General features: G+C 49.6%; 1 protein-coding gene across 1 annotated transcript; it reads right to left on the reverse strand.

Moving 5' to 3' along the window:
- Positions 1–16,226: 16,226 nt before the first annotated feature.
- Positions 16,227–25,223, reverse strand: SF3B4 (splicing factor 3b subunit 4). The gene is made up of 6 exons (XM_032792207.2): positions 25,116–25,223; positions 24,344–24,472; positions 22,576–23,118; positions 21,136–21,330; positions 18,124–18,297; positions 16,227–16,712 (listed from the first exon to the last, which is right to left on the reverse strand). The coding sequence occupies exons 1-6, from the start codon at positions 25,147–25,149 to the stop codon at positions 16,531–16,533; spliced, it is 1,257 nt and encodes a 418-aa protein (XP_032648098.1). The 5' UTR covers positions 25,150–25,223; the 3' UTR covers positions 16,227–16,530.
- Between the last annotated feature and the right edge of the window lie 7 nt (positions 25,224–25,230).

The following is a 25,230-nucleotide window of genomic DNA, read 5'->3' on the forward strand; positions in this document are numbered from 1 at the left end:
TGAGCACCTCACAATCTTTGATGAATTTATCCTCACTACCCCCCTGTGAGTTACAGCTGTGCTATTAGCCCCATTGTAAAGATGGGGGAAATTAAGGCACGGGGCAACTAAGTGACTTGCCCAAGGTCAGACAGGGAGTCTGTGGCAGAGCAGAGAACTAAACATATATCTCCCGAGTCCAGGCTAGCGCCCTAACCACTATTCCCTCCTAGCTCTCAAACCCAACTACACAGGGTAATAAGGAATCTGACCCTGTGACTTGGGCCATTCCAGAGCGGAGGACACCTTGCTACCACCACGCCAGGGCTGCTGGCTTGTGTGCTTTGTCCAGTGGGGACCTGACTCACAAAAACCATCTCTATTCTGCACAGCACTAAAGCATGTGCGAGTCCCGTTGAAGCCAAGGGGACTTAAGCATATGCTTAAAGTTCAGCACACATTTAAGCGCTTTCCTGAGTCAGGGCCCCGCCCCAAGTTACAAAGCCAGGAGAGACATTGTGTCTGTTCCAGCAGCAAATGCCAGCTCAGCTAGTTCCCTCAGCAGAGAGGCCAAGGACTGGAGAATCAGCCACACAGAGACCAAACTCCCCTCTGGTGCCTACAGTTTGGGGGCGGGGGGGCCACACATGGGGCAGCGCAAGAGGAAGCTTGCAGTGAAGCTAACCATGATATGCAGAGAAGGAGTGTGAAATCAGCCCCCACAGAGGAGGAGTGTGAAATCATCCAGGATCTATTCAAGCTGCAAAATCCACCCCTGAAAAAAAAAAAAGGCCTTGGTTCTCATGCAGAGCTGAAGCCAGAAACTGACTTCCTGTTGAACTGAATGATCTTCTTGGGAACCCAGGAAAATGGGGCAGGTGAAACTGACCAGCAAGGTCAGTTCACAGCAGCAGGTAAATATCCCAGTGCCTCTGCCAGGACGCTCACATCCACCCTGCTCAGACTACAGCATCAAGGCCTGTTTGGGGGCTCCTTAACACACGGCTGTGGTCTCAGCAGTTCAACTCTGCAGTGCCTGGCAAATGATTGACAGTTCTGCAACTGCCTTTGCAGAGACACTGCTGCCCATCAGTGTGACAGCTGCACAGGTGACATGGCCTCCAAAGAAGCATAATTGAGCAAGCAGGTGGGAAGTGATGGGGAAGCCGGCTGGTGCAATGGCTTTCCCAGCCCTGGGTTCAAATCCTGACTTCGACCACAAGTGAAATGGGTTTGAGGAGTCTCAGCTTAAGACCACGTCTAGATGGGAATCTTTTCTCCACTACAACCTATGGTTTGAATGTAAATGGACATTAACCCACTCACCCATGTGGGCACACTTGATCCAGTACCAGAGGGCCTTGCTTTGGTTCAGCGGATGTCACCAAGGAAGGGCTGTATAACCGGTCCATACTTATAAGCAAGTAACATCGATCAGGCCTTGTACTTAGGAGAGATTCACCCACAGCGGAAAAATGTCCATATGGCTTAGCACCGTGGCTCAGTACCTAGACACCATTCATACTATACACCTTGGGGTTTATTTTTGCAGAAGATGGTTGACGTTAATGAGCACTTTTTATAGGCTTCTGTCAGACCATTGATTCAGGGCATCAAGCAAGCTTGCAGGATCTGAGGCAGCGACTTGGCAGTTAGCTTCATTGATAGAAGAGTTTGAGAACAGAATGGAAAGCTGCGTTGGAGCCAGAGGCAGATATGCGGCGTGGTTCTCTGGGTCCTGTCACCATCTTCGGTCAGCATCAGCATTGACTGTTTACAGGCAAGACCGAGGAAGCAGCTAAAGCTGGCGCTGAGCTGGACACTGTTTTGCAGCGAGATCTCGAACACGCTGATGACATTGTCTTGTTGATTCACATTGGTGGGTCGCTGCAGCCAATGGCTGATCTGGCCAGGCGAGAAACAGCGCACATCGATCTGGTTATTAATCCAGGTAAAACTAAGTCCTTGGCCTTTACCATCGGACAACCTCCAGCTCTAGATTAATGCTGAACTGTTTGTAATCTGTCCGGAGGGGACATGGAGCAGATAACAACAGTCAAATACCTGGGCAACGTCACAGAGCTGGAGAGGATGCTCAAAAGATGCGGATGTTCATATAGCACCAGTTGCTGCCAGTTCTGGGCCGTTCATCAGCCTTTGTGGGGACATCATGACCTCAGGTTAGCTAGGAAGCTGTGGATCCACAGAACCATGGTTATATCCACTCGATTGCATGGCAGCAAAATGCTAGTGTTGAGCAAGGCCGAAGAACCCCCAAGTGGCCGTTTTCGATTCTTGCCGTCTTCGTCAGCTGCTCAACATTAAGTGGCAGGACAAAACCAGCAACAAGATCATTCAAAGCCAAACCCAGCCGCCGCCACCAGCATTAGTTCAGTTTCGGCAGCTTTCTTGGTGTTAGCAGGCTGGAAGACCAAACACATTACAAAGCACATGCGCCCAGGAATGCCGCTACGCAGCTGGAGATCACATGGACTCTAAAAGCATTGGAGGCATGTGTCATAAATAGATAGCTAAGGGTTAATGTTTCTTTCACCTGTAAAGGGTTAACAAAGGGAACCAAACACCTGATCAGAGGACCAATCAGGAAACCGGATTTTTCAAAGCTGAGGGAGGGAATGTTTTGTGTCTGTGTCTTTGTCTGCTTCTTCAGCTATGAGAGGGGATCTTTTCTATCTCCAAGCTTCTAATCTTCAGTTTCCAAGTTGTAAGTACAAAGGTAGAAAAATAATAGGCTGTTATTTTTTTTTTTGTTATTTACATGGTGTAGATTTGCTGGAATGTTTTAAATTGGATCTCTTTTGAATAAGACTGTTTATTCATATTTTTCTTTTAAGCAATAGCCCTGTGTATTGTCACCTTAATGCAGAGATCATGTTTTTATGTCTTTTTCTTTCTTTTTATATAAAGCTTTCTTTTTAAAACCTGTTGGATTTCTTTCCTGTTTCCCTTGTTTTATCCCAGGGAATTGGGATAACTCACTAGGACTGGTGGAGGGGAGACGGGAAGGGGGAGAGGTAGAATCTCTCTCTGTTTTCCTTGAATCTGTGTGCCCCTGGGGAAGGGGATTAGATTCAAAGAGTTTGGATCAGTAATCTCTCAGGGTAGACCGGTGAGGGAAACCTGGGAGGGGTAAAAGGAGGGGGGGATGGTTTATTTCTCCTTGTTTTAAGAATCCAAGGGATTTGGGTTCTTGGGGTCCCAGGGAAGGTTTTGGGGGGACCAGAGTGTCCCAGGCACTGGAATTCCTGGTTGGTGGCAGGCTATCAGATCTAAGCTGGTAATTAAGCTTAGAGGGTTTCATGCAGGCACCCAGATTTTTGGACGCTAAGGTCCAGATTTGGGAAAGATGCTTGTGATACATGATAAGATCGTCAACGATGGACATAAATTGAACATCCAGTCAGACCACTCAAAGGACCTAACTGGAGAGCAATCTGGACAGCATTTGATCTTCAAAGAGACTACGTCCCTTTGTAATTTGGCTCAGTGATGATGATGATGATATTTACATTTGAAAGTTTTCCAAATTACACCAATCTAGTTATACAGGATAGTTATTCTGGTGTAACTCTGATGGAAACACGCTTTTCAGTTTAGCTTAAACCCCTCCCCAAATAACACAAACTAAACCAAAAAAAGCCACTTACTGGCCTGGTCCACACACAGATTTTGCACCAATGTAAATGTTGGGGTATAATTTTTAGCAATATAGTTATATCGCTACAGGCCCTGGTGTGGTGGATGCGGTTACACTGATACAAAGGTGCCTTACTCAGTCCCCTTCCCATATGGGGTGACCTATACCAACAGAACTCCCTTTACACCAATATGACCAAATTCCACAGTAAAGGATTTTTCTGCTTCGACTATACTTGTGTAGCTAAGCATTACAACTTCCATGCATGGACAAAGCTTTATACCGGAATAAGAGTGTCCACACTGGGATTATACTGGTGTCACAATCATTTCATTTCTTGACTCCTTTTCCTGGTTATATAGGGTCAAAGGTGCCCATAATTCTTTGTCGCTCCTTCCAGTCCATGACATAGGTTCATAGGTCTTGGAGTTCGAGTCCTTTTCACATTTCTATTGAGCGATTCTTTCCAGCGTATTCTCGGTCTTCCATGTCCTTTCTCACTGTCCTCTTCCTCCTGTGTTTTCTTTGCTGGCCGTTCTCATCACACCTTTAATCTATCTCAAACTTGTGCTCTCCAACCCCAAAGTTCATCTTCCCCTGAATTTCTGCTTTGCGGTCTGTCTACCTTCTGCTTGCCTGCCATTCTTACTCTCATTCTTTCTTCCACCTCTGTAAGACCAGCTGCTCCCAAACCATGGAGTGGGCAGGGACAAACATACACAGCATCCACAAATTCACAGCTTTGGGGATAGCGAAAAAGCCTTCCTGTGTAGACAAGGCCTTAACCTGAAGGGGTAAGGCAGAGGGACAGGTATCAGGAAATATGCTTTTCCCTGCCTCTTCCACCAGGAAGGTGCTCTGAGCATTGTCACAGCAACGTGAGGAAAAGGCCAAATTCTCAGACTGCAGGAAACCACAGTAAGAACTTCACTTTCACCCAACGGTTTCCAAACACTGTGTAAACATTCATAAAGCTTCCCAGCCAGTAGAGGAGTACTGTCACCATCTTACAGATGGGGAAACAGAGGCAAGGGAGTCACAATTGCAGTGAATCATCAGAGCTGCCTCACTGCCCAGGACTAGAATAGCTGGAGATACTGTAGGTTGGATTTGAAGATGTGGCGTGGAGGGAAGAACCCCAGGACTTGAATAACAGGGGAGCTTTGGGTCGGGACTGAAGAATTAGCAGAGCTGTGCAGGGCACTAGGCCCGGGAGAGGGGAGTGAGTCAGGATTAGGGTGAAATGGCAGAGCTGTGTAGGGACCCAGGGATAGCGTAGTGGGGTGTCTATCATGGACCTACAGAATCAGTCTGGGGAAAGGTTAGAACCATCAAGCCGTTTAGCCCTGAAGTGTAGGAACTGTTGTATAAAAACCAAACTTCTACAGCACCTAATGGACACAGAAACATTTCCATTCCATTTAAAACTCCCGGAACGAAAAACAGGGAAGCTGATTTCTTTTTAATTAACTTTTCCTCCTGGGTGCCAGAAACACTCAACTGTGCTAGCACTGGAGAAGCAGAAAGCAGATCTGACAAGGCCTAGCCCTCTCCTTAAAGCAGGATTAGGCAGAAGGATGGAATGCATGGGAGAAATAAAAAGAAATCACTCTGCGCTGGTTTAACTGCTCCCGTTAATGTGAAAAGTAAAACTCCCATCAGACTCACTGGGCAAACACTGCCCAGTGCTGAGCAAGCAATGCTGAAAATCCCACCTTCAGGATTAATCAATAACAGACTCCTAAAAAGGTAAGGTTGAAAGGGGACCCACCTAGTTTATCCCCACTGTTCTGAGGCAGGACTCCATAGCTCTTTTCAGCAGTAGATATTAAAGCACTTTTACAAAAGAAGTTGGCTTCATTATCCCTGTTTTATGGTTGGGGAAACTGAGGCACAGATGGGGCACATAACTTGCCCACTGTCACGCAGTAGGCCAGTGATAGAGCCAAGAATAGAATCCAGCTCTCCTGTAACCCAGTCCTGTGCACTAGCTACCTGGCCAAAGGAAAATACCCCAAGAAAATTTGTGGAGTTCTCTGGTACCGTGTGCAAGTGCCTGCATGGGGAGAATATACCAGGTACTATAGGGCCCTTTAAGCTAGTGGGGAAAGGTAGAACTAGAAGCAATGGCTGGAAGCTGAAGCCAAACCAATGGTAGTTAGGAATAAAGTGTCAATTTTTAACAGGGAAGGTGACTAATCAAGGGAACAGAGCACCAGGGGAAGTGGTGGATTTTCCATCTCTTGAGGTCTTCAGATCCAGACTGCATGACTCCCTGGACGATGCTTTCGCCAGACGCAAGTTATTAGGCTGAATAGGGGGGTAACCAGGGGAAATTCTCTGACCTGGATGAGGGCCGACCTTAGGGAAAACAGCACCCTGGGTGAACTTGTATTTTGGCATCCCTGTCCCCACTCAACCCTGCCGCCTCCTCAAGCTCCCCACCCATCCCCTTCACCGCTGCTGCCTCCCTGGGCTCCCCATCCATCCCCCTGCTGCCACCCTGGGCTCCCTGCCCAGACCCCGCTGCCTCCCCCGCATTGCCCCAAGCTCCCTTCCACAGCCGTGTGCCCCACTTCTTGCTGCTTGACCACAGCGCCCTGGGCAGTTGCCCACCTTGCAGCTGGCCCTGCGGGAGGTCAGAGTACCTGGGCTTAAAAATCTATCCCTGTATTACATCTATCAGCCAAGCCACCTGCTGAACATTCACACTAGGCTTCACTGCCCTTTTCTGTTACCCCCCCTGCCTTTGTCCATACATCTGTCCTGCCCGCACCTCAGAGTGGGCACCTTTTCCGCCTCATAGACTCAGCATACATCACAGCGATTAATAGACAGAGTCTCTGCCCAGGTCAAACAGCGAAAAGGGTGACAAGCCTGGTTGGTTTACAGGGCTCCCAATCTGACCTCACTTACGCAGGGGGGGATAAAGGAACATCCCCATTACTGTCCACTGAACCGGGGGGAAGCTGATTTAAGTGAGAGGTGAGCCAGACCATGGTGGGTAGGAATAGGCTGATATACACCCATATACTGCAGCCCTGAGTGGTTTCTAGTGGCTTCCCAACACAGTGACTGCCGCTAGTGTTTGTTCTGCCATCAGTATCTGAAATAGCAGCAGAGGAGAAGAGGTCGTGAGGAAAGGGACAGGCTCAGTAAATTGATTTGGGTATGTGGTAATCTAGCCTTCCAGTCCCAGACCTGAACTTTAGCGTCCACAATCTGGTCCTGTCCCAAACCTGGACTTTTGCGTCCAAAATCTGGGGGCTTACCTGAAACTCCCCCAAGCTCACTACCAGCTTGGATATTCTCGCTGCCACCAGATCAGGAATAATGGGCCTGATCCCCCCTTTCTCTTCTGGTGTCCCCAACCCTCCTTGGGGGACACCCAGATTCCAATGCTTGGATGCTTAAAGCAGGGAGAAAATCCCTCCCCCCCTCCTTCCAGGCTTGCCAAGAAACGCGTTTCTCTGCTTCCAAAGTTAAGCGTTCTCTACCTCAGGACAATTGAGATGCAAAATCCAACAGCTTGGCTTGCCTTTCCCGTGCCTGCCTTCCCGTGAGGGGACAGGTACCTGATACAAGAGGTGTTCTTTTTTCTCTTTCCCGTAGCCTGCTCTTTCCCTAAAAGCAATAGGAAAATAGCCACGCGCTGCTTTCCCTTCCCTTTGCTCCCTAGGAAAAAAACTTCCAACAGTTTTAGAAAGTTTTATAAAAAGAAAGAAAATATAAAACAATAATCTTGCATTAGAAAATCACATACAGGCTCTTGCTTATAAGAAAATATGAAGAACAGTCTGATTTAAAAGATAGCCGATTAACCAGTCCAACCAATCCAACATACATGTAAATACAACCCAAAGCTCCTCATAGCCGAATTGCTGGGTTCCTTTTGTACTCACAGAGTGTAGGAAGACTTGGAGATAAGATGCAGTTAGAGAGGAGCTTGTTAACTCACAGCCGAGAAAACAACAAAAGACACAGCCATCCACATCTATTCGTACAACCCAAAGCTCCTCATAGCGAATTGCTTTGGGGTTCCTTTGTACTCACAGACTTTTGGTGTAATATTTGAAATAAGAAGGATTAGGAGGAAACCTTGTTACTCACAGCGACGAAAACAAAAAAAGACACCCGAGTATCCAATTCCGCCCCTGACTTTAAACAATCCAGTTCTCTGATTGGTCCTCTGGTCAGGTGTTTGGTTACCCTTTCCAGGTAAAAGAAACTTAACCCTTACCTATCTATTTATGACAGGGTATAAAGAGATGCTCTCCCTTCACGTCTCTATTCCTGAGAGGGCAGGCGTGCAGTAGAGTGGTCCGACCCACAGATGGGGAGCCAGGACTGCTGGGTTCTGTTCCCAAATGAAAGGGCATGTGGGTTGATCCAGCAATGGGGAATGCAGGACGCCTGCTAGCACTGTCAGAAACCCTCCTTCTCACACGGCCACCTCCTCTGAGCCCATACACACATGGAGGAGGCCCTCCCCTCCCAGTGGTGCCAGACAACAAAACAATCCATTTTGCCACTAGTTACAGAGGAGAAACAGGCTCTAACTGGGGAACACTCTAGCCAGAGTCAGCTAGTCACGCCTACAGCTTTCCCGCTCCTGACTCCACTTCAACAAATCAAGTGAAGACAGCACGTCCGCACTCCCGCAGCCCATTTTAAAGCTGCAGTTAAGCAGCGGCGAAGGCTATTAAACACGGAATCATTGTCCCAGCTTGTACCATACGCTGTTTATTACCCATCCCGCTATTCCCCTAAGAAGCTTTTATCATCAGAAACCGAAGCAGCATTTTATTGCTCTTCTATCCATTATTATTAATGGCCATATAAATACCAAGCCGCCGCATTCAGCGGTCTTGTTGGAGGTTAAACAAGGACCTCAGACCGTCTGTATAGGTCTGTTGCCATTTAAGGAGGTGGAGATGTTGGAATGGGACTCAGGAGGTTTATAAAAGGTTGTGTCACCTAGGAGCCTCAGTCAAGGATCAGGTGTCAATTACGCAGGGCGCTGTACATTTTTATTGCTATCAGGTGTATTACAGTAGCACCTACGAGTCCGTCTTGGCTCAAGATCCCATAGAGTTAGGCACTATACAAAGAGATGGTCCCTGCCCCGATGAGCAGGCGCTCTAAGGAGATCTGTGTTCAATTCCTGGCTCTGCCACAGAGCTGCTGCCTGGCCTTGGGAAAGTCACTTAGTCCAAGGTTTCAATAAGTGACTGGCAATTTGGGAGAATCTAACACCAGATGCTTTAAAGGAGCCCTGAGTTCCAGATACTGGGTCCTCACCACTTTCCGAGCATCAGCCCCTTTGAAGGCACCTCATGTGGGGTACCCAGGAGATCACTTTGGCACATCTTGGACTCTCCATCTGTAAAACAGGGATCATAACCCTGCTACTTTTTCGAGGGGCAGCTTTTTCCAAAGGTGCCAGTGGAAATCAATGGGCATTAGGAGGAGTCTAAATACTGTTAAAAATTTGGCCCTAAGCTCTGGGGCAGGGACTGTCTCTAGGCAGACCAATGAGGCCTTGATCTCTCCTGGGGCTACCATAATATACATAACAAAGAAAGTGGGACTAAGTCGCAGGGGGTGGGGGGGGGGGGACAGACAACCCTGAAGGTCTCTGGGGATTCTTAGATCAGGGCCAGGCAGAGCAGGAAGGGGGCTGGCTCCCTACACACACTCACTCCATCAGCCTGCCTCAACCCTGCCCTTGCGGGGATGGGAGGGAATTTCAATCCTTGGCTGACATCTTCATGGAAAACCTCAGCAGAGAGCATCTGCATTAGCTACCAATTGTCCAATGGCCACTGGGGACCAAGCTGAGACAGACGCATATGCACAAACTCATCTCACACAGGAATTTATTTCCATTGCAGAGAAGAGTGGGGGCTGGAGGAGAAAAAGCACTTTCAGCCAGAAGCCGTTTGAAAAGAATCATTTTCCACCCATTTCGCCGAGTCTGTTTGTAGCCTTAACAACCACTACCCTGAGTGGCAGGCTATGAAATTAAATCCAACTGTACAGTAAATGGCACCAAATTACAGGCTGTAATTGTCCTGCCCGGGCCCTTTCAGAGCTTTCATTATATGGCATTTCGGCTTCTCAGAACTGAAGAATTCAACCAGAGGAAGCAGACGTGTTGATAGGCCTCCGAACAGCAGCCATGGACCAGGGCTGTTATGGGAGGACGCAGGACTAGTAAAGCACATGCATTGCAAAGCGATATTAGATACAAGAGATATTAAAGATCAGGGTAGCACAGATCCAATATAGTGAATTATCAAAGATGGGCAGGGAGCTTATTAATTGGACATGGAGACTTTCCAGGCTGCAAATCTAGCCCATGTCTATTGTAACTGACGTTTATCTCTGGTTCCTGGCTGACAGGAGGTGAGTTGCTGGAATCAAGCTAGCGTATGATGAGATCCTTCTCTTCCAGGCTCTGGGGCGGATATAAATCAGGGAAGTTGCATGGTCAGAGAGTGCTGCCTTCGGAAGAACAGCCCGTCATGCAGGCAGAGAGGTGCTGCAGATTGAATTAAAGGGCAGGGAAATGTACCATCCAGTCACGGATGCTAAAGCCAGACAGGATCATCTAGTCTGACCTCTGCAAGCCAGAGAATTTCACCCAGCTACCTCTGCATGGAACCCAATCACTTGTTTTTTGACTCAAGCGTCACTTCCAGAAGGCAGCTGGCCTGGATCTGAAGCTCTCGAGAGATGGAGAATCTACCACGTCCCTTGGCAAGTTTGATTCAGTGGTTAACAGTTTGCGCCTTATTCCTCATTTGAATTTGTCTGGCTTTAACTTTCAGCCATTGGTTCTCGTTCTGCCTTTTCCCGCTAGATTAAATTAGGGAGCCCGTTAGGCCCTGGCATATTCTCCCCGGAGAATAGTTCATTATAATCGATGCTACCCTGTAGTGTATTCCCTTTCCCATACAGCAATGAGCTATACAAGCGTAAGCACATACCACTATCACTGCATCCCCAGACCGGGTAGGGAATCATACTGCTCTAACTATACTGGTCCAGTTAAAATAATACAAGGCACAGCCCTTAATGACACAACCAAAGCACAGGGGAGAAAAGGCAAACCGTATAATCCCAGTCCCAGCAATCAGCGGCAGATACGCTCTTTCAAAACCCACGCGTAGATAGAATCACACTCACCAAGCACTTCTGCTCCATCTCAGCTCGGTGCCTATAAGCCAGTGGCTCTGGAGGCTGGGCCATGAGGCCGTAAGCTAGCTCAAGTGTAACTTGATAGCTAGCTCTTATGTGGACACATCTGGTGCTGGATGCAGGTGTATAATTACTTCCCCCTCACAGCTCTGCTCTGTTCCTTAAAAAGAGTGTGAGTGTGATTGCTTCCTGTTGTCATCCCTGTATTGCAGGTGGGGAAACTGAGGCAGAGAGGGGTGGAGGTTTGGCCCCATCACACAGTGAGTCGGGGCAAAGCCAGAAATAGAGGCACTCAAGAGTCCTGGCTCCCAGTCCCCTCCTCTAGACCTTTTAAGCAGCTGTTTTCCTATAGGTCTAGCTAAGCGGCTGCAAAGATTATCTTCAGATCCAACCAGTGAGGGATGAAAAATCACTAGGCTGTAGTCTGGTCAGCAGCAATTGCAGAATGTGGTCTCCAGAGAGAGGACAGACCAGATATTAAGGTGATATGACATGCGGGTATAGCCAAAACGCTGACTGTGCTGGGTTTGTGGAACAGCCCGCGATGGCATCACAACGCACAGCAACACAAACAGCGCAATCTTGCAGTCAAGAACTTCATGGCATCACATTGACCCAGCCACTAAGTGTGGCTGAGAGGGTAGTGCACAGGAGCGGGGACTTGGGAGAGTTGGGTTCTATTGCTGGTTGTGCCACGGGCCTGCTGGCTGACCTTGGGCAAGTCACTTCATTGTTTGGTGCCTCAGTTTCCCCATCTGCAAACTGGGGATAACGATATTGACTTCCTTTGTAAAGTGGTTTGAGATCCACGGATGTGCAGTGCTAGATAAGAGCTGGGGATGTGTTATAAGAAGTATTTCTAAGGTACAGAGTATCCAAGGCTAGGCTTTTCAATGGAGCCTAGGAATCAAGGCCTCCTGGGGGTTTCCAGCTCACAAAGGGGTGGGGGGGGAGGGGAGGATATGGATTTCCACTTCCAGAGTAGCCTTATCAGTGCTGCTGCAGTAGCCTTTTGAGCCACTTTTCCCACAGTGACTAGTGGCCTTTTAAGAGGTCCCTCCACCAGGAGTACACCCTGCAGCTGCTGAGGGGTGGGGCCTCCCTAGGCCTTGCTCCAGCTAGCGTGGAGCCTGTCAGTCCCACAACATCTGTGAGAATCTCCCATCTTGTCCCTTTGGCTGTATCCGTGTCCATCTGCATCCCTCCCCTGGCTACTCCTGCTGCACTGCATCAGACACAAACTTCTGGTCTCATTTGCAAGGCCCTTCTGTCCCCCCGCTACTCATCTCTCATTCACTATGGAAAGGTCAAGTCCTGGCTGTGAGCAGACCTCAAGGCAGCCTCCACTGCCTCGCTGTTACACTCCCAAACGAGCACCCCCAGGCTTTCCACCCCCTGTGGGAGGCACTGCCTTTGAACACTCACAAAGCTACCTCTTTAGCCTCCTTCAAATCCCACCTTACAACTTCCCCTGTGCCTACAAAAAACTGAACCGTGACCAGGCAGCTGGTGTGCTGACCTCCCGTTCCTGGCATGCTGGTCAATATAATCTCCTCCTTTCCTCGTACTTCCCTATCTGTCTGTAATCAGCTGTTGTCTCTTCTCTTATACTTTGTAAGCTTTCTGAATGCATTTATGCAGCGGCTAGTACCAGGGGGCCTGAGCCGTCGCAGCACAGATAATATATAACCCCTTGCAAGGGCAGAGCCTGTTATGGGGAAGCCAGCTGGACGGTCTTCTGCTCTGCGCATCAGCAAAGCCATCAGCTTCCAACTGCAGCATCTTCACAGCCAGGAAAGGGTGAGGCGCAGAACCAGTGGGCGGCTTTCCAGAGGAGCAGGCTGCAGTGTTAGCAGCTAGGAAAGTCTTTCAGGTCTGAAAGGGAGCAATGGGGATTCGGCGAGACTCCACCCTGCTGCAGACTCCAGCTCAGTTTTTCTGGCTCTAATTGGATCCTAAAGGGGAGATCAACTTTTGAATAAAAGTCAAACTTCCATCTGGATTTTTTTACAGCGTTAGCTGTGTACTAATTAACTCCTAAGAGCCCTATAAACAAACCAGCTTAGAGAGAAACAATCAGGAAACCAGAGTAATTTTATCTTGCACTGTCAACGCTACAACCGGCATCTGTACTTCGTGCAGGTCTCCTCCAGAACAGGCAGGAGAGAATTATTTTTATCTACAGGGAAACATGATTATAACCCCACAGAAACCGGCAGCAGGAGAACCCAGAAGCACTTGGAGACTTCTTTTTTTGGAACTAACTAGATTTCAAGCTAAGAGAGGCGCTATCTTTTATTGGATCCATTTCTGTGGGTGAGAGAGCTGCTTTCAAGCTCCCACAGAGACTTCTGCAAGGCTGGGGTTTCAAGATGACAGCGGCACTTCAAAGTATCTGGTGAATCAACGACCATGTCTCTTCCCCATCTTCAAATGGAGACTTTTAAGCCGTTCTTCAGTCAGTCTCCACCCTCAACCCTTTTTAGCTGTCAAGGGAGGTGTGAAACTTTCCACACAGCACCTCCGCTTTTATACCTTCCCAATTAACAGCTTCACACGGGCGATCGCATTGAATGTGTTAAGAGGAGCTGGGAAGATTCTAAAAGATACTGCTACGCCAGGCTTTGCCTAACCACGCAGTCATCCAGACAGCGCACAGACTCTACCAGCATCTTCAAGACAGGCCTTCCCTCTCCCCAGTCTCCAGCTAGGATTAGCATGACCTTGTTGCCAAAAAGCTCTCTCAAAGGAGATGAGGTTTAGGGTCAGATGGCAGCACGGCTCTGGGATTGTGAGAACCAGATTCTATTCCTGGCTCTGCCCAACTGATTGTGACCTTGGGCAAGTCGCTTCATCATTTCATAGAGTTTAAGGCCAGAATGGACCATTAGATCATTTCATCTGACCTCCTCACTAAGGCTGTTAAATTTCCCCCCTTTATCGAGCCCAGGCATCACTTCCAGAAAAGCCTCTAGGCTGGAACTGAAGATGTCAAAGAGACAGAGAAGCCACCTGTTCCCCAGCAGATTGTTCTAGTGGTAAATCGCCCTTCTTGGAGCCTTGTTCCTACTTGGAATTTGTCTGGTTTTAGCCCTTGGTTCTCATTCTGTTTCCTGTAGCTGGGGGAGTCTTTTAGTCTCCTGCAGATACTGATACACTGGAATCAAGGCACCATTCAGTCTTCTTTTAGATCAGCTAAACCACATCAGCTCTTTAGGTTTCTCGGTGTAAGCCGTTTTCTTCAGCCCTGGAATTATTCTGGGGGGCCTTTCTGCCCCACTTCTCCAACATCTTTTTTTAAAATATGGCCACCAGAACAGGAGGCAGTATTCCAGTATCCATCTCACCACTGCCAGATATAGGGGTGAAATCACTTCCCTACCCCAACTCCGTGTATACACCCAAGGATTGCATTAGCCCATTTCACCATCGCCTGGCACTGAGAGCTCCTGGTGAGTTGCTTCTCCACTAGGACCTCTTGATCCTTCTCAGCCTCTAGCTTGTCCATTTACATTGTAAGTGCTTTGAGGCAGGGCCTGTCTCTCACCGTGTGTTGGTGCAGGGCCCAGCATGTGCAGCCTTAATCTTGGTTTGGGGCCTCCCCGATCATACAAGCAAAAATAAAACTGAGACAAATGTCCCTCTGGTCCATTTTACAAAGTCTAATGGAAACTGTCTTAAAAAAAAGACAAGACAGGAACAGCACCCGCCACGTCTGCAAAGCAGTCAGGCAGGGGATCTGAAAAGTGAAATCAATCGGACAAGATCATAAACAAGAGGGAAGCTGATTATTCTGTTTCCACCTTGCAAGCTGAGTGAAGTGCAAAATGACACCACCACCAATTAGATTTCTAATGTCTTAGGTGACAGACCCAGCTGAGCAAGGCAAATCAAAGAAAAGCTCCATCATTTGGAAGACATCAATAAACCCACTTGCTTTTATTCCAGTCAAGCCATTATCATCACGCAAGAGCTCTGATCTTAGCGAGATGCTGGCTGCTAGGACACAAGACCTGTGCTGTGCAGGGAGGAGTGAGAAGCTTGTCCCTGGGTATGTTCTGGATTGAAGCACACGCTTAGCTGGGCTATGAGATTAGAGACTGGAGGCCAATGAAGTGGCAGTAGAGCTGCTTTCTCACTAGCTGAGAATGCCAAAGTGTTCTGCTAAACGGACCTCTCAGACCCCCCAATGCCCTAAATTCATCTAGCAATCCAGGTAGCCGAGTACTTTACACTGGATACAAAGCGTCCGCCCCATGAACTGATGGAGAATCGTTCCCTGAAGCATATACACTCAGGTACTCTGTATACTCTAAAATTCTGGCCTTGCTCAAATCTAACACTCACCCTAAGGTTCCATGGCTGGTTAGAACAAGAGTTGATCAAAAAAAGCAGAAAGAACAGCTTTCCTTTGGAAAACCACCATAGTTTTGTCTAAATGTTTCAGGGGAACATACTGACTTCCACAAAGTTTTTTGATGGGAAAAACTGAATGGGGTTTTGGGTTTTTTGGGGGGGAGTGTTTTGATTAATTTTGGTTAGTTTTCTACCATATTAACTTTATCTAGATCCGTCTCATTTAATATTATACTGAAATATTTTAATATAAAAGTCAAAAACCAACACACTTCCACCCTAGCAAGACACTTCTGGGCCCAAATCAAAATGTCTTGGAATTTTCATTTCATGAGGAATTTTGGCATTTTGTACCGATTGGAAGGATTTTTCGTTTCAAAATGTCAGAACCCCCTGTGGTATGGAAATTCCAGTTCCCAACCGGCTCCCGTTAGCACCCTAAACAATTCCTCTCCTCCTTTGCCTTCGCTTAACCAAGCTGGACTCATTTAAGTGAGAAAGAAATGCAACCCCACGCTCTGGGTGTCCCTAAACCTCCTGCCAGAAGCTGGGACTGGAGGACAGGGGATGGATCAGTCGATAAATTGCCCTGTTCTGTTCACTCTCGCTGAAGCATCTGGCACTAGCCACTGTCCAAAGATAGGATACTGAGCTAGACGGACCATTGTTGTCAGCCAGCTCTTAAGAATTAGATGGGAAGAGGCAGTGGGCCGGCTAGTCAGGAGGTATGTTCATAGAGCCACACGTGGTAGCCTAATACCGGTATAACTTTGAGATGCCTTGCCAAGAAGCACAGAGGATGCCTGTAGGCATGGCTGTGTTATGCCAGTGCTACCAGCCCTTCACCTTCACTGTCAACAGCCCCCCAAAGGAGAATGATGCAGAAACAGGATTCTAGCATGTAAATAAACGCGCATGAGGCTCAATGATACACGCAACTAGGATCCAAAGAGCACCAGGCCCTATTGATTCCTCGGGGCTGGCAGGCTGAGCAATGCAAAGATAAAAAAAATCATAACAGCCTCAGAGGGCAACTCCCAAGGTGTTTATTTGCAAACGGCCAATTTCAGTCAGTTCACATAGAAAAAAATTTCATTAAAATCAAGTTATCTTCTCGAAATGACGGGGACAGGAGCAGGGAGAGGAAAACTAAAAGTAACACTGCTAAAGGGAATAGCAGGATTTTCACAGGGGCAACAAGACGCTGATGGCTCCGATCACGCTTTCTGTTCTCAGGAACGTTAGTCCAAAAAGAAACCAAAATCCAAGGTAGGGGAGAGAGGAATTCGCAGTAGGAAGGTTCTTCCGCTGGCCAGGTCCTGATGCGGCTGCGTTTATGGAAGGGGTCCTCTCAAAGGCCCACGAGGTGGCACGGGGGGCCTCTGGGCAGGACGAGGCGGCAGAGGGACCCGCTGGTAGCCATAGGGTGGTGGGCGGGGAGGACCGCTGTAACCATGGGGAGGCATCAGTGGAGGTGGCCCACGCATGCCGTGGTGGGCCATGGGGCCTGGGTGACCTGCAGGGACAGAGCATAACGATATTAGACCCTAGCTGAAGGAAGCAAAAGCAGCAGCTCTGATTCAGGGCCCAGCTGCTCGAGCCTCTCGCACAAGAGATTTCAGGCCCCACAAGCCACGAATTGATTTCTAAGCCAAGAGGCTGTTCAGAGCCAGGACTCTTGGCCGGGGGCTCTGGAGGGACGTCGAGCTGGGCACGGCCCTACAGGCGTGTCTCATGCGTGGGGCCCACCCCATGACTCAAGCAGGAGTCTGGTCTCAGTGGAGCGAACTGGTCACTGAAATGACATGGCTCTGGGCAAAGCAACTGCTGTACCAGGATGCCCTGCCTCCCCGCTTGATTCCCTGCAGCAGCGGGGTAGACACCCGCTCCTGCCCTGAGGGGCTTAAAGCCACCCCGGGAGAAAAGCTAGGCTGAATGGGAGGCAGCCTCAGCTGGAGGACGCGCCCCAAACAGACCCAGCTGGCCCTAGAAAGGTCAGGGCAGCCAGGGGTTCAGAGGCTCTCTCTGGTCTGAGAGGGAGCAGGGCCTGGCTGCCTAGCAGAAAGGGTACTAGGGGTGAAGCAGCGTTGGGGAAAGCCAGAGGAGCAGGGGAGTTCCTGGCTGGTAACTCCCCACGCTGCAAGGCCTGATTCAAGGCCTAGAAGAGTACTGGGTGGTAAAGGAAGGCAGCAGGTCCGAACCCCCTTGCCTGTGATGAGTGGCTTATACTGCAGTCTGCCCCAAGGAGTGGGGCCAGATGGTGACTGGCAGTAGCCCAGATTGAGGCGAGGTGGGGTGACCCAGAACCTGAGAGTGTGGGGGTACTGCCAGGGGGGGCAGCAACCCAGAGAAAGGAGCACTGGGGCCCAGGAGGGACACAGGGGCCAGCAGTAGCGAAGGGTGCTCCAGAGGGCTGGTGAGCTAATTCCCACAGACGACCAGGAAGAGGCGCCGCCAGGTGAGTCTGCACCCGCTTACAAGCACTTTATCGCTCGATCCCTTCCTAGCTGGGAAGCAGGCGGGGAAGCCCTTAGTCACCTGCCTCAGGCGCCTTTCGGCCGAGGATCTCAAAGGAAACATCCCCACTCAACAGCTAGGAGATGCGGCCAAGGTCCCACAGCGAGGCAGCGGCAGAGCCAGGAACTGAACTCAGGGGTCCTCATTCCCAGTCCCCTGATCCAGCCACAGAGCCACGCAGCATCACGAGGCACAGGAAACTGCTCGGGGTTCCCCCTTCTCAACAGCTCCCAACCAGAGATCTCACTCCGAGGGTACGGCTGGCCTCCAAGGCTGTGACATAAGCAGCCACCATTTCAGACCTCAGTTTTCCTCTTCCCACCTGAATTAGCAAATGGATGCCACAGGGCTGGGCTGGTATTAGGCCCTTGACTCCAGTAACCATCCCATCTCATAGGTTCCCCACTTACCCATGGGTGACCCAAAATGGGGCCCTCTGGGCGGCATGCCCATTGGGGGTGGTCCAGGGTGGGGCATGCCGTGGGGAGGGCGTGGTGGGGGCTGGCCTCCTGACCCCGGTGGCCCTGGATGATGATGCTGTCCCATGCCGGGTGGTCCGTGATGCACCTGCATGGGGGGCATCCCTGGGGAAAAGCACAAGACATTCTTAAGACTTACTCAGATATTCAAAGCAGCTGACTAGAAACCAAATTCTGTTGAGCTCACTGACCACATGAGCTGCTGGACAGGACTCCAGTGACCTAAAGGTGACCAGGGCTTGGAGGATGGGGCTGGTTCCAATAGCGTTTTTACTGGCCACTAGAGCAACCTGAATTCCAGCAGGTGGGAGGATTGTACCAGCGAATACAAGGCCAGAAAGGCCCATTAGATCACCTAGTCTGACCTACTGCATAGCCCAGGCCAGAGAATTTCACAGGTAGCCCTGTGATGAACCCAGAGACTTGTGTTTGGCAAATGCATCTCCAGAAAGGCCTCCACCGTGGATTTAGAGACCTCAACAGACAGAGAATCACCACTTCCCTGGGGAGTTTGCTCCAGCAGTTAAGATGTTACCAGGGAGTTTATTTCTAATCTGAATGTGTCGGGCTCTAGCTGCCAGCCACTGGTTCTCAGTCTGCCTTTCTCCATTAATTTAAAGAGCCCTTCAGTGCCAACCAAGAAACTTGGCGTTATTAATAATGCACACTATCTAAGGTGCCATCCACAGTCTCCAGCATGGCACAGACAGATAAGTGAGCAATGGCGACTAGCTGCATCTCCCAGGCTTATTTTTCAGAGGAGCCAGCACATGGCCAGCGGATTTGAAGTTTTCCCTTGGCAAGCGGTAGTGGCATGACCCAGTTCTGCCAATGACAAATTAAAAGGGGGAAATTTGGGGACAGACACCAGGCACTGGGATAAAGCGACAAAGGAAGAGGGGAGACAGATTCTTTTTAAAAAACACAATTCTTCTCTTTTCCCTTTAACAGAAATCTGGGTGCCTTAACACACCTCCGCAGGCCAGGCACCGTGAACGTGATGGGCCTTTCATGTCTATATGTAACCATCTATTTTAAAGCACTGTAAGCCAGCGTGTAATAGGAGACCGCAGCCATCTGTCATTAACACAGCCAAATCTGCAATTATACAAAGCCTCCTACTCAGACATCGGGGGAGAGGTGACTTCCTAACAGACAAAGCTGGGTTCACAGTTTAGAGTAGGGTGGATAAAAAAAAAAATCATGATTTAAAAAAGATTTCTGTTTTAAATCAGATTTAAAATCAGATTAATTTAAATTAATTTAAAATCCGATTTTTATTTTTATTTTTTTTAGTTTCCATGCTGCTAGTTCTTTGCTTCCCTCCTGTTTTATAGTCTTACATTGGCAAAGGGAATGTTCGTATTTGTTCCTTTAGCCAAATTTCAGATTTTACATAGAGATTTGTTTTCCTACTAAAAAGTTTCACACTTCAATCCCCATCTATGCTGCAAAAGACAAGTCCAGAGCTTCATTAACGCCCTTACTGCAAGAATGCCACAAACTCTCACACAAGATTGATAAACAAATGGCCCATGCTGGGTCTGCAACTCCTGCCACCTTCCCGTACACTGACCTTCCCCAAATCGAAGAAAGCTGAAAGGCTTTGACCAGGCTGCACTCCCCCAGCTGGGGCTTATGCTCCTAAATCTTGTAGGTGCTTTACAAAACTCCCACCCATATGGGCTTACGGAGCCCAACATCAGGGTGTTTCTGAACATTATGAAGTGGGCATATAAAAAAAGTCACAGTCATTTTGGATACATCTACACTAGATGACTCTACAGCAATGGAAGGGGTTCATACCCTGAGAGACCTAACTAAGCTGGTGTGAACAGAAGAATTCCTCCACCAACACCGGACTACCACCTCACGGGGAGGTGGATTTACTACAGTGACAGGAGAACGTCGTCCATCACTGTAGTAAGCAGTTGTGCCACTGCAGCCTTAAAAAATCTCACACTGCCATGCTATGTCGGTCACGGTGTGAAAGAGCCACGCCCCCTAGTGGCTCAGCTATGCTGACACAGCCCTAGTGTAGATGCAGCCAAGTCCATAGAAGAGGGCTCCTGTTGGCCTAGCTAACCTCATGCAGGGGTTGGAACACCGCCTTCCGCCAGAAAAACTCCTGTCGGGGTACGCTCCCATCTACGCTAGCGGCTACGCCGGCACAGACTCTGCACCGCAGAAACAGCCATGCTCGCTCTGCAGTCTGAACACCGACGTGGTTTTGTTCTGGCGTGACAAAGATTTTATGCCACTCCAGGTTTTTTTTTAAATTAAAAATACTATTTTAGCCCCAATCCATCAAACACTTGAGCATATGCGGAACTTTAAAGCAGTCCCAATGGAGTCAATGGAACTATTCCGGGGAGGAAAGTTATGCGCCTGCTTAAGCGCTTGTAGGACCGGAGCCTTAATTTTTAACTTTGGGGGATGAGGCGATTGTTTTGTAAGATTCACTCTTAGCAGGGACGGCATAAAAAATAGCATTTATAATTCAGGCCACAAATTTTAATGTAAAGTTGCAACCACACACGTTTTCAAATTAAATTTACAAAGCCTCAACTTGATTAAAGTCAATAATTTAAATCTCTCTCTCTCTAGTGATTTTAAAACAATGATCCATGATAAGTCACATTGGTTTAAATCACTTCACCCTGGTTTAGATGTCCGTTTGGTCCCCTCTCTAGAACAAGGCATTCAGAAGAGCAGATTGCAGAGAAAGCCTGAAAATCCCCAGCGCTTACCTAGCATTTAATCAGTAAATCTCAAAGAACTTTGCAGAGATCAGCCCATTTTACAGGTGGGGAAGCTGAGGCACAGAGAGGGGTCATAATTTGCCCAATGTCACCCACCAGACCAGGAACAGAACCCCCAGGTTTTCCAAGTCCCAGTCCAGTTCTCTGTTCACGAGGCCACCACTACCTCTCTGATACCTACCTGGATGATGCATCCCGCCAGGTGGGAAAGGATGTGGGTGAGGAGGGTGTCCTCCACTGGGAGTGCCCCCTGAAGGGGGACCCGGGGCACCTGCACCTGGTGGCATGGGTGGAGGTGGCATGGCAGGAGGCATTCCTGGGGGCATTGCTCCAGGTGGCGGCACTGGCGGGGGAAACGATCCTGGGGGTGGGATGCCTGAAAAGACAGACAAGTCAGTGAGAAAAAACGTGATCACCTGGGTCAGCATCAACAAACCACAGAGAGGACTCAGAATGAACTGGCCTCGGTAGCAGCCACACATCCACTTGCTAGCACGAGCAAGTGCCAGCAAGCTCTGCCTGCTGCTGGAACCTGCATGTCCTGTAGCATCTCACCTGCTTCGTTAGAGTCCATCTAGTCTCTGCCAAACGAGGAGCGCCACAGACCAGCTAAGGGCCTCAATGATTTCAGCCAGCACACGAAGCCAGTAATCGTCTATAGAGCTTTTCACCCAAGGGTCTCAAAATAACCACGCAGTGCCCTGAGTCGAGGATTGTACCCCCACTTTACAGAGAGGAAAGCGAGGCACAAGGATTAAGCAACTTGCCCAAGCTCACGCAGCCAGTCAGTGGCAGACAGGAACAGGAACAGGGAGTCCTGACTTCATTCTCCAGGTTCTAGTTGACTGAGATCTTACCAGCTACCTGCAGACCCCTTGGGTAGGTCTAACAGCAGAACACATGGCTGACTGCACTGGAGACTAATGGCCAACTTTACCCCTAAGCGTGGTGGGGAAAACTGCAAACAGTCTGCAAGCGCCCTAAGGAACCAGGGTTCATGACAGAGCAGCAGAGTTTGCAGCCATGCAGTTCAGTTCTGAATCCAGGCTTCAGCCATGATCCAGATCAGAGCACCCTCTAGTGAGCCACCTGCACCACTCTCTGCAGCACAGCGCCCCCAAGTAATGCTCCGCCGCCACGTCATAGCTGTAGGGTCCCTCTAGCCCAGGGGTGACCAACCTGTGGCCGGGAGCCACACCTGGCTCTTTAGAGGTTAATATGCGGCTCTCTGCATAAGAGCTGACTCTGGGGCTGGAGCTACAGACATTAACTTTCCAGTGGGCTAGGGGGAGCTCACTGCTCAACCCCCTGCTCTGCCCCAGACCCTTCCCCTAACTCCACCCCTTCCCCTGAGCCTGCCATGCACTCACTGCTCTTCCCCCCTCAGCCCCCTACAGCCTTCTGTACATGCAAAACAGCTGATTGCGGCAGGCACTGACTGGTGGGCAGGGGGCGGTGCTGATGGGGGGCTGCTGATGTATTACTGTGGCTCTTTGGCAATGTACATTGGTAAATTCTGGCTCCTTCTCAGGCTCAGGTTGGCCACCCCTGCTCTAGCCTATGAAAACCTGCAGACAGATTTCCCCGCAAGCACAAAAAGCACCGCATGGCATGTGCTCACCTGGCGGGTTCACACCTGGCCCCAAGGACGTGACGACAGGGGTTGGCACCGATGGTGGAGGAGGGGCATCTGCAAACAGCTGATGGGGCCGGTCTGCCTGAGAGAGGGGGTTCTGGGCAGCCAGCAGCCGCTCTGCAGCGGAGCCGTGCCGCTCGCCTTTCGAATCCTTCTTGAAGGCATAAGAGACGGTGATGGGCCGGTTGCACAGGTACTGTCCATTCATGGCCTCAATGGCGGCATCGGAGGCATCGAAGCTGGCGAAGTTGATGAAGGCGTAGCCCTTGGAGTTGCCCGTGTCGGGGTCCCGCATGATCTTGGGGGTCTGCAGGATGACTCCAAAGGCGCTGAAGGTGTCGTACAGCAGCTTCTCGTCGATCTCCGGGTCCAGGTTGCCGATGAAGATGTTGGCGCCCACATCCAGGTTCTTGTTGTGGGCTGAGGCCTTGTTCACACGGATCGGCTTCCCATACAGCTTGATCATATTCATGATTTTAATGGCATAGTCTGCATCTTCCTCGCTGAGGAATTCCACGAACCCATAACCTGCAATACACACCCCAGAGCCCTTTATAGCCGGATACACTCCATGCTACCCACACCATCCCCCTGGTTGATCTCAGGCCTCCATCTTTTCTCCACTGTTGATGCAAGAATCTTCTCCTCTGCAGCTCTCCCTGAAATAATCTCTCTTCTTCCTATCAAGAACTGGCTGGAACAACTGAGGAGGCCAACTACCCCCCTACAGACAGGAGAACTCTCACTGCATGTCCTAGCATCCAGAACCACCTCATGCTATGTCTCCACCCCATTTCATTCCAAACTGTCTTCTTCTCTCATCTGCAGCTATTGATTTCTCTCCCGCTCTGCTTCTAAAGCCCGGTCTAGACACAAGGTTGGAACAGTCCAAAGGTATGATTTCAAAACTGATTTATTTAAACCGGTACAGTTCTGTGTGTGGACACTCTCACCAAGTTAAACCTGGCTTATCAATTTAGCTTGCACCTGTAATTCACAGCTGCAAGCTAACCTAGATTTAAACAGCTATGAGTATCCAAAGAGGGATCTGTATCAGTTTCACTAAGATCTGGGCTACACTTCAGAAGTTTTGCCAGCATTGCTATGTTGGTTAGGAGTGTGAAATAATCACACCCCTAAATGGCATAGCTGTGTCAGCAAAGGCCCGACTGTAAAGGCAGTTATACCAGCAAGTCAGTCCTTTTGCTGCTACAGCTTATTCCATTCAGTGAACCAGTATAAGTTACAGAACTCTTTTACTGGTGTACACTGCCTCCCCACTGGGAACATTTGCCAGTATAGCTGTCCCCGGCCCCTTGTTAGTGTAGACAAGGCCCAAGTCTCCAATTAAATTGTTTTTTAAAGTAACGGTGCAGTTTGGTGAAGAGACAAGCTTTTACTGTTTAAAGTAACAAGTGGAATGAGGCAATGCACAGAATGAGATGTGGTACGTAAACTGAAACCCAGGAGAATTACTTAGATTATCTGGTCAGCATTTGTACAGCACCTGGCACCACAGTGTTCTGATCCACAGCTGGGGCTCCTCCACGCCATCACAACACGGATAATTGTCTCAGTTCCGTCTGAACATTTTACACTGACTGTTGTTACAAGTGACACATAACATGATTAGAAATGGGATTTTTAACCCTTTCCACACTGGCAGAAGGTACAGGTATCTGCCTGGACAAGAGCCCTGTGGATATGTAATTTGGCAGAGGCGTGTCTTTGAAAGGACCAGTCAATATCTTACCTTGATGTTGACCCGTGACTCGATCTTTGGGCATGTGGGTATTGACCACCGGTCCCGCCTGCAGAAAGAGTTCCCATAACAGCGGCTCACTGACTTTCTCGTCCAGACCACCCACGTAAACCGTAGCATCTTGAGAGGGGGGAGAGGAGATGGTGATGGGTTACCTGGATCTGAAGAGCAATCACTTGAACATTTCAGATGAGTTAAGAACTCTCCCATAGAGAGAGCTGCTCTGGATCCCTAAGGGTTTGAGCTCAAGTCCATGAAATCAAAAGCAAAACTTGCCTCGACTTAGACAGCTCAAGACTGGACCCTTAATGAAATACACTTCTCTGGAGTAAGTATATTGACATCTAATAAACCAATGTGAAATGATTCAGAACACTGTTTAAAGAGCAGACATGCTCCAAAGAGGTGATAAATCCTAACTCTTATCTAGCCCTTTCCTTCAGTAGCTCTCAAGCTGGGACCCAGCCCCTGCCCCACCCCCGCTTTTGGGGGGAGGCTCAGGACCCCCCCGTTGGGACCCAGCCCCTGCCCCCCTGCTTTTGGGGGGGACGTTCAGGGCCGCCCAGCTGGGACCCAGCCCCCGCCCCCCTGCTTTTGGGGGGAGGCTCAGGACCCCCCAGCTGGGACTCAGCCCCCGCTTTTGGGGGGGACGTTCAGGACCCCCCAGCTGGGACCCAGCCCCCTCCCGGGTACAGGGGGATCGGGCCCCAGCCCCTCGTGAGCGGGGACAAGGGAGTTGAAAGCCGCCGCCGCCGCCATTTACCCTGGTTCCTCTCGGAGATGGGCCCCGCCGCCATCTCGACCGCGCTCCCGCCTCCCCTCGGCCAGGCGGGCGACTTCCGCCCTTTCACACCCCGACTTCCGGCCTCCGCGTCTGA

The sequence above is a fragment of the Chelonoidis abingdonii genome, chromosome 11 (assembly GCF_003597395.2).
Source record: "Chelonoidis abingdonii isolate Lonesome George chromosome 11, CheloAbing_2.0, whole genome shotgun sequence".
NCBI lineage: Eukaryota > Metazoa > Chordata > Testudines > Testudinidae > Chelonoidis > Chelonoidis abingdonii.

Coding starts and splice junctions, on each gene's coding strand:
- SF3B4 (XM_032792207.2), bottom strand. CDS start 25,149: ATGGCGGCGGGGCCCATCTCCGAGAGGAACCAGG. Junction 24,473..25,115: donor CATCTCCGAGAGGAACCAGG/GTAAATGGCGGC, acceptor CCCCCTCTCAAG/ATGCTACGGTTTACGTGGGT. Junction 18,298..21,135: donor TGGCGGGATGCATCATCCAG/GTAGGTATCAGA, acceptor GCTTTTCCCCAG/GGATGCCCCCCATGCAGGTG.